This window comes from Caenorhabditis briggsae (assembly GCF_000004555.2).
Source record: "Caenorhabditis briggsae complete genome, chrX, whole genome shotgun sequence".
NCBI lineage: Eukaryota > Metazoa > Nematoda > Chromadorea > Rhabditida > Rhabditidae > Caenorhabditis > Caenorhabditis briggsae.
This window is the reverse complement of record NC_013491.2, coordinates 3,159,455-3,169,310: the sequence shown is the minus strand read 5'-3', so window position 1 is coordinate 3,169,310 and position 9,856 is coordinate 3,159,455. Positions and strand designations below refer to the sequence as shown.

General features: G+C 37.4%; 1 protein-coding gene across 1 annotated transcript; it reads left to right on the top strand.

Moving 5' to 3' along the window:
- Positions 1–1,591: 1,591 nt before the first annotated feature.
- Cbr-frpr-7 lies at positions 1,592–4,887 on the top strand (the record flags this gene model as incomplete). Its single annotated transcript, XM_002643645.2, has 10 exons — positions 1,592–1,721; positions 1,784–1,863; positions 2,405–2,643; positions 2,733–2,877; positions 3,740–3,842; positions 3,900–4,002; positions 4,054–4,147; positions 4,201–4,407; positions 4,459–4,571; positions 4,845–4,887. 10 exons carry the CDS (start codon positions 1,592–1,594, stop codon positions 4,885–4,887), a joined length of 1,257 nt encoding a protein of 418 aa, XP_002643691.2.
- Positions 4,888–9,856: the final 4,969 nt, after the last annotated feature.

Genomic DNA, 9,856 nt, shown 5'->3' with positions numbered 1-9,856 from the left:
TTTTCCTTCTTTTTTTTTGAATCAACTCTTGTTTTTTTTCTAGAATCTTACGACGCAAATTGTCTCTTTTTGATCTATAAGAGAGTTTCCAGGAAAACTTCATAGACCACCACCTCTCGTTTCTGCAAAATAAGATTTTCATTCAATAGCATCTAAATTAGTTTTGCTTCAAATTCATAAACTCGCTTTTCACTAGAGACGTCTTCTTGAAATTTCTTGATCAGTGAACAATTCAAAAATTCAGAACAAAACGAAATGTCTTCCTTTTTACAAAATCCAGACGAGCAACAAAACATCAATACCAATTGAGTCCCGTTTAGCACAAAGAGAATGAAGTATGTGGGTCCAATCCTGCGGAAAAAAATGTGTGTGCTCTGATTTTGACAGGTTCGATGGAATGCTCCTAACCTCCCTATTGTATTTTTTTTTCTTCATGTCACCGTCATTTGTCTCCTTTCCTTTGAGAATCTAATTCTGAGAGTGTGTGCCAGGGCTTCTTTTGATTATTAGAAGGGGGTTAGTTAATGGAACACTGGCATGTGTACTAATCTTTGGCAGCTCGACTTTTTTTGAAGATCTTGAATTTTCCATTCTAAAACTTTTTGTTCGATTTTTGCTCTTTGAAGTTTCTGATTTTTACATAATTCCCAAAATGAAGAATGAAAAATCCCTAATTTCCTTTCTCTTCCTTCAATCACGTAACTACGAAACACGTTATAAGTTCATTAAGTTCGTTTTCAAGCCTAAGAAAACCCGAAATTAACCAAAATTGATCTGGTCTTTCAAAGTCTTTTCTTCTGAATTTATCCCTTCCGGAAAATAGCCTGATTTTGAATTTCCGGGTTTTTGAAAACATTCCCAAATTTCAAAAACTCGATTTTAGTTTTCTGAAGCATCTATCGTAAAACCAGTGACCTCTAAGGCATCTACCGTAAGACCTGTAATATATAAGGACCTTTAATTTTCAACTTTCAGCCAATTTATCTCGATTCATGTCAATGAAAAGGAAAAGTGGTCAACTTATAGATTGTTCATCGTAATATCAGACGTGTTTTGTCAGTTGACCATTTTTAGATATCTCCCACAGAAATTGTGATAATTGAGCTCAAACCTCACAGAATTGGACAATTCTGTTAAAGGTCTGACGGTAATTTCTAGTCTCTGAAAAATGTGGAACTTTTTTTAGTTTCTGAAACTTTTCAGAATTCTCAAGAGATACCGGTAACAGAATATTATCACTGGTTTTTTGCGACAGATTTTAATCAAGAATTCTGATGAATTCAAAAAACAAAATCATCTTTATAATTCTACAACTAGGTTCAAAACACACCGGAATCCCTGAGCTCTACCTGTCTCCACCTCCTGAAATACCCATCGAAAATAAATAAATTCCCTCCTCTTGAGCATCACATCCGGTTCTTGTCTTAGGACATTCCCAACATCTTCTTCCTTATGCACTCATCAAATACGGAGCATGGACTGTTCTTCATGCTCCTTTTGTTTTTTTTTCCTAGAAACATGATACGTCTTCTTTGTGCATATACACACATTGAATTGTTTCAGTTCGTCGCGTCGTCTTCTCATGCCAGTAATGGTGCCATCGGATGCCGCCCCCTCGCCGACCACCTTCATTGACGTCCTTTTTGGTTGGGCAGTTTCTTTCATCACAATGTTGTCGCATTTGTTGAATGGATATTTGACTGCATTCTTTGTATTTACTGGTGAGTTTCTTGAATTTAGCACCTAGTAGCAGATGCAAAAAAACGAAATGATCACTTTCCAGGAATTATTCTGAATCTACTCTCTGTCTCCATATTTCTACGAAAAGAGCGCGCTGGAACACCCGCTATTCAGTATTACTTGGTATGTTGATATCCTTGTAATCCGTCCCCCCCCCCCTTGATGGGATTAATTGTATTTTAGTCCTTGTTTATATTTTTTTTTTCGTTCACAAATAGGATTTTTGTGCTCCTACAAAAGAAAGGCGTCACATGGGTCGTCACAAAGATCTGAAAAAAGGGTCTCAATTTTCCTGATCTAACCGCTTACTCATTTGAAAAACGAAGCTGAAAAATACATATGACTTATCCTGTCAGGAGAAAAAACTGAGCTCTTATTTCTAATTGGATGTTTTAACATATTCAGAGCAAAAAAAAAATTTCCCAGACAAATCTAGCATAGCAGTTCTGAGGAATGCTAATGTCAGAAGGAACATTCTTTTTTTTTGAACAAGGTGTAATTGGTCATTCATGTCTCATGATCATGTTGAAAATTGATCTAACAAGAAGACCAAAGACCTGAAAATGATGCCTTCCTGGGAATATGCTCTCTTCGAGGGGTTACTGTAGCTCAAAACTACTGAAAAGCAAAGGAAATATCAATCAAGTTCTTGTTTTTCTTTCAGGTGACACTGACACTATGGCAAACGGCACTACTTGCCAACGCCTTCCTGCTGTATTCGTTCCCCAATCTCTGGTGGGGCCACTTAGTCTCCCAAGGCACGTACGTGTACCTCTATCCGTATGTGTACACGTTCGCAAACACCACTCACACCGGATCCGTCTGGATTGTTCTGACACTGACGATAGACCGCTATTTGGCTCTGTGTCAGCCACTCAAACATCGTGCAATCGGAAAGAAACGGTGCGTGAAACGAAATTACTGGGCTTCTTTCTGGCATATATCAAAGAGATCTCAGCCAGAAGGGAAAAAGAACCAAATTTCATTTTCAGAAGAGTGCGACGTCTCATGGTCGCCGTCTCCATTATGGCAATCGTGTTTTCGATCCCAAGATTCTTCGAAGTGCATGTGGTCTTGCTGTGCGAGCGTTCCGAACACAATTGTGTTGCCGCAATAGATAGGACTGAACTTTTCGATGTACGTGTGGGATGGGAAAATAAAAAAAAGGGAAAAATAATGAAGATGAAGAATGGAAAAAAGATCTTTGTTCAGAAAATATACCTAACTTATTTAAAATTCTTTAGAGATGGCGTTGTTTGCCAAAAGGTCCTGAGAACTTACCGAATCTGGGATTTTTAAATGAATGGAAAATATAATATAACATTGTGATGTTAGAAAACAGACTAGAATGTTAGAGAAAACATTTAGAATGTTTTGAAAACGCATTTCATAAATACATTAAGTTGTAAAAAAATCGAATACCATAAAACCTGTAATGAAAGGGTAAATTTTTTGTAGGCACTTTCCACTTTGAGCCAATCTATCTCGGTTCCTGTCAATAATATGAAAAAGTTGTGAACAGACAAATTGTTTATCATCATATCACAAACATTTTATCAGTTGATATGTTTTTGTTGTTTTCCGCAGGAACCATGAAAAATCAGCTTAAACTTCACAGTGACTTTTCAATTACAGGTCATACGGTCTCTCAACAGATTTCGATAAAATGCACAGTCTTTTTGAATCGGGCAGTCATAAACTTTGAAACACAAACTTTGTTTTAGAATTCTTGGAAAATTCGAAAATCTAAAATTCTATTTCTGACTCAAACTTCCAAAAAGTGGTACTTAAACTTCCAAAATTGGAAAACAGTTTCCTAAATATTCCAGAATTTACTAAGTGTCAACATTCAGGTAGATTTGAAAAAAAACAATGAGTATTGGGATTTTTCAATTTTTGTCCATGTAGTGATCTTGCATCTTGAGAAAAAAAGAATTTCACCGAACACCAATAATTTCAACAATGTAAGATTTACAAAACGAATCCCTACATTTTCCAGAACCGTCTCTATTGGACAATCTATCATGTCATTCTAGCAATGGTATTTGTAACATTGCTCCCCTGTCTTATCCTATTTGCTCTCACTTTGCGAATCTCAATTGGTACGGTTACAGTCCTTATCTCCTTACAAGAAATATTACGCAACTTATTCATTTCAGCACTGCGATCCGCTATCGCAAAACGCAAATCTTTATGTGCCCCTAACTCAGACATAGATACACGATGTAAATCGATGAAATCGTCACGATACAACTCATCAAGGTCGGTTTCCTTTGACGGTCTCATGACGTAACAAACATCTTATCATTCCAGGAAGGACCATAAATCGAATATTATGTTGGTTTTGGTGATCGCAAAATTCTTGGTCTCCGACATCTTGCCGACGGTTATTGATGTTTTGGAGCATGTAAGAGATATACTAGTTTTTGTTCAAAATGGGAAGGAAAAATTTATTTTCAGCTCGTCGGCCAATCTGCATTCATGAGATCACCACTTGCTTCCCTATTCGTCGATATTTCAAATTTCCTCATCGTGCTCAACTGCTCGTCCAACTTTTGGGTGTTCTTCGTTTGGGGCAAACGCTTTAGGCGATCATGTCGGAAATGTATCAAGTCGACTCATATTGGTGCATGTATTTATGACATGGCTCAATGGAATACGGATTCGGTAGGGAGACTGAAAACAGAGATTCTGGAAAATGTGATTTTTGATTTTCAGGAAGTGTCTCTATGTGCGCCATCGTCGTTTACTACAGTTAACGTCACAAAGGCATACGGTAGTACCGAACGGTCATTCAGATATAAGAGAAATATGGAGTTGATTGTATCTAGGTAAGGCTTTGTCGACCGTAAAAAGTAATATAAGACGCCCCATGCTATTTTTTTTGCGCTAACTTTTTCGGCTCCTATGCTAGGTACCAATGTTTTGTCAACAAATAAAGTTTTTGTAATGTTATGATAAACAATTTATCAGTTGGCAACATTTTCATATCTTTGATAGGAAACGAGTTGATTGGATTCAAACTTAAAGTTAGAGGGCCCTTCTATTACAGGTTTTTTTCTAATGCAAGAATTTCTATTAAACTTTTATTTTTCAAATTCCAGAACCGATGACACGTCTTCAACCACGAATCCCAGTAGGACATGATACCATTGCCGATCTCTCCAAATTAATTGTACAATTTCATTTGCTTCCTGTCAATCCTGATTCATCCGCTTTCTAGATTTCATTTTTTTTTGTATACAAAATATAACACGTGTTTGTTCTTGTCCCACCCAAACTTTTTCGACTTTGCCACAATTTTTTATGAACCCAGAATTCTTCTCCCGCCAACGATTTTGATTTGCTTTACTTGTTTTATTTTGCCGCGTTGTCTTCTTTTTTGGAATTTTCGAATTCAAATTTTCTCCCAAAAAAGAAAAAGAAAGAAGAGAAGACGAAGTGGATTTCACTATGGAAATGTCGAGTGTACGTCCTCAAAAAGGCCCTCGGAATCGGGGGAAATAAATAAAAAAGCGTTTCGAATAGCAACCGTAAGCTCCGCCGGCTTGGCTGGCTCCCTTCAACTTTCTTCTATTTGCCCTCACGGCACACAACAACAACATATACAGAGCATTTTGTTTTTCCGTATTTAGTTTTCATATTCTGTAGTCCTATGGGTTCACTGAAGCCAATCCTTCGAGCCCTGGTGCTCATTGTCGCTATAACTGGTAGGGACTAAGAAACAGGTTTGGGTAATTAAAACACTATAGGCACTCACCAACAAGTCAAAATCAAATGCTACAACTGTGTGACGCCACTCGGCGTGAATGATGCAATGGAGTACTGTAACGCGAGCATCTACTGCAAGGGAGTCTATTGCACAAAAGGGCCAAATGCTCAGTCGAATGGAATCTACCATGGATGCATTAATAGTCCACCAGTGGACAAGGCTGGAGCGTGTAAGTTGATAGATAGATAAGATTTTCTCAGTTTTATAGGTGAAAAGGATATTGTGAAATGTTAGAAAACATTTAGAATTAACAAAATAACTTCTAAAAACCTAAAACTTCAATTTTTCAGCATGCAAAAACACCGACAATCAATTTGGATTACACAAGAACTGCTACTGCAAAAACATCGACTACTGTAACGAGACAGCTCCTCTGGCAGCAAACATTGTGCTCATCGCCTTGCTCATTCTCGTTACTTGGTTGACCACGTTTTTCTAATTCCAAATAAATGTTGACCTCTGTTATTTTTTGTGTTTCGTTGTTATTCAAATGATGCTCATAAAAGAGGGCCGCGGTCGGCCGTGGTCCGTGCCGTTGGTTGGTTGCCATGTACCAAACCATCTGTTCTTTTGGAAATAAGCTCAGCAACCGGGAAACTTCTGAGGCCGCTTGACGAAATGAATAACTTTGAAATCAACAAAAAAAAAGAAAATGTGTCTTGAACATGAACAATCAGCCTATAAAATTGAAAAAAAAACTCTTCTCTGGGACAGGAAATGAAAAAAAAAAAAAACAATCGAATTTTTTATAGATTCCATTTTCATATTCAATCTGACGGATTCTGAAACATGAAATTTAAGTCTGCAGTCAGTTATACAGCGCTGGTCTGTAAAATATACAAAACCTATTTTTTTTCAGTAGATTCAGTTTTTCAGTTTTCAGTTTTTCAGTAGTTTTTTTAGTAGCTGTTTTGACTTTTTCAAGAGTCTGGAGCTTGGTTGTGAAGTTTCCAACCATTTTGAAAATTTTGGAGGATGTAAAATTTGAAAATTCCTAGTTATTGGCTGAAAAACGTCCCATTTTGTTTCGTTTTGTAGTAGAAGCGTGAAAAGGCAACGTCCTTCAGAAATCTGTCAGTGGATAGAAAACTGGGAATTTTCGAAAAAATCTGTAAATGCAAAGTTTTCGATTTAGGTATGTTTTACACCCTTCAAAATTTTTTAAAAAATCGGGAAATTGATTGCCAAGCTCCAGACCTTTGAAAATGGTTGAACGCAACTGAAAAAATACGTTTCCCCATTGACCGGTACTGTATATGCTCAAAACCGTTTATTTTCTTAATCTAGTTTAGTTCAAAATTGTTTTCAATGATTTTTTTTGTTCCGCCGAATTCCCTCTTTCACATTTTCAGGTCCTCAATGCTTTTTTCTGGCTCCGGTATTTGAAGGTTCCCGTGAACTTTTCTGGTCCCATCGCCCTTTTGATTGTTGCTCCTTGTCAAGTTTTTGATAGATGAATCACAAAGTTAAGAGCCGCGTCTCCCATCTCTTTCAAACCAAAAACATCCGAAAATACCAAAAAAAAAACATTCGAAAGAGCGGTCATATTCATCCTCACCTATATCGGAGCACATAACCGCCGGGAGCGAGCTCGCCTCTCCCTCGCAAAAATGACAGTTGGTTTCATTTTTGCTGTGTTTGCGCCGGTGTGTGTCGGGAAGGGAAACAACCCCTTTTTCGCGGAGAGCGAGACGATACTTCTTCCTCTCTGTCTCTCTATTCTTCTCAGATCGGCGATTTTTCCTTTTCCTCAACCCGTCTATGGAAGAGCACTGTGACTTTATTAGCGAGATGTTTACACGTCACTCAAAAAACAAACTGTCAATCTCGAATCTCAACCAATAACTTTGATTTTGTACCTTTCTTTTTCCTTCTTTTTCATCTCTCCCCGTTCCGCTGCGTTCCACTTCCGTTACCTTCCTTATCGGGAGGAAAAAAATGAGCCACCATTCATCGCTAACTCTTCATTTTCGTACATATCTAGGGTGTTTCAAAAAAGTGAAAGCTGACATGCAAAACGACCAATAACCTTTCGTGTCCTTTTTTCCAAAACGTTTTGAACCTCTCTCTTTCTCTCCTTTTAATTGTCGAGTACTTCCATTGTTGTACTCTCTGTCAGGCCGTCTTGTACATTTCCTTTTCATGACGTACCACTTTTCGAAATTGCTTTTTCAAACGACTTTCGGTGCATGTTGAACGTAGTAAGTGGCAGAGGTTGATATTTGCCAAACGATTAGCTGTAAACTTTGGCTCTGAAAACCAGACGGAACGCCCGGAGAGAGAGTTTCGTGTTCCGCCAAAGAATGTGCATATGTCAACGAGGTAAGTACGACTCAATTTTACAGAAATTCAAGTGTGAAGTTTTCGTATGTTGGCTCTCGCATGTGTTGCGAAGGATCTAGGATTTTTTTTCTATTTAGTTATTCACATTTTCTTCACTGTTCGCATAATGACAACGATAACAATTGTTGCCCTTTTTTGTACTAAAAAAGTGAGAAAAACTGGTTATTTTAGAAATAAGTGGATAGCTGGAAAACTAGGTATTTTCAAAAAAAAATCAGTGCATGCAAAGTTTTTAATATAGCTCTGTTTGAGACCTCCGAAAATTTCAAAATGATCGGAAACTTGACAGCCAAGCCGCAGACTCTTGAAAATGGTGAAAATGGCTAAAATTCAAAAAAAACTCGTTTTGTATATCTTATTGACTGGTACTGTAGCCATGTCTGTTTCGAGGATTAGACGGTTTTTAGTTCGCATCATTAATTTCTTTAATTAATTAATTTCTTCAAAAAATCATTTTTGTAAAGCAATATCTCAAAGAAAAAATTTCTTGAAAACTTTCAGAAGATATAGACTTCTGGGACCGAAAATTTTTCACTTGTCTCAAGTTCATTATAATACAAAAATTAGATCAGAAATATCAAAGTTTTCGTGGGTTACTGTAGTGAAAATTATAGTTGTGACAAAATCAGAATTTTCTTTACAAAAATCTCTGGAATACTCCAACAGATGCATTTACGATAATTCCAAACGTCTTGTGTTTTTTTCTAAATATTTTTACCAAATTTACTGTTACATGTCATTATTATATTCCGAATAGCTTGAATAACCAAATCATTCGAGTTTCACAAAAAAGTTTTTGAACATTTCGAGCACATTTTGTACGAACATTTTGTACGAAGAAAATTCTGAAATTTGTATTAGAAAGGTCAAGAACTTTTGACTTTGAGCTCATTTCTCTCGGTTCCTGTGAGAGGTATGAAAAAGTTGTCAACTGATTAATTGTTTTTCATAATTTCAAAACTTTTTTATCAGTTGACATATTTTTGATATCTGGCATAGGAATTGAGATAATTGAGCTCAAACTTGACATGTCTTTGTGGAAGCTCCTCTATTACAGGTCTCACAGATTGTTTCGGTAGAAAACATGTTTTCTAGGTTCTGCTTCTTCCGGTAAAGATTTGTCACTCGACATTAAAGTTCTTCTACAAAACTTTTTCGTTCCATTTCCATTTATCTTCATCACCCCGCCTTCCCCGACAAAAGTGCTCTCCTTTTTAATTCAATTTCACTTTCTGCCATATAATTGCCCCAATCCATTGTATATCGTCTATCAATTACAAGTGACATGACAAGACTAGGAAACACACGTATATATGTAAGGATGTGTGCGCGGACGTATCGAGAGAGAGGCCCGAAGTGCTCATCGATGTACAAAAGAACAGAAGGCCGTATTACCCCTTGCCTAGGCAATGGATAAGAGGGAGAAAAGGTCAATCCAAAACGTCACATTATGCTGTTAGGCCCACCCCGGGTTGGGAAGGGATGGTCATCCACTTGGCAAATAGCCAACCCGTCCCTCTCAAAGTGTGTTGGGTCTCTGTCTCTATCTCTCTGTGAAAACGGCCCTGACGCGCATCTCTCGTTCTTCCTCCCCCCTCTGTCGTTGTTTTGTGTCTGCGTCTCTTCATCTAATCTGATCTCTCGTCCTTCTGACCCTCTCCTCTACTTGCGTTCACACTCATTAAGGTTCCCCTTTTGAGGTACTTTCCCACGATTTTGCAACTTTTCAAGTTTCAAAATTCCTGTTGTTTTTCTGAATATTGTTTTAAAATTTAATACAAATTGAAATAATACAATACAAAGTTTGTTTTGACAGCCAGCATTTCTTATCTTGACTGATGAACCCCCAACAACTTTCTTTATGATGTTACACTTTTCTCACCTTTATCTTATCTTTCACTTTCTCGGATCGCGGTTTTTTGTCCCTATCTCAATCCACCTTTTTTTTTTCAGAACCAAAAATTCTGGAGCGGAGGAGCTGCCAACTTCAAACAGGCAGTA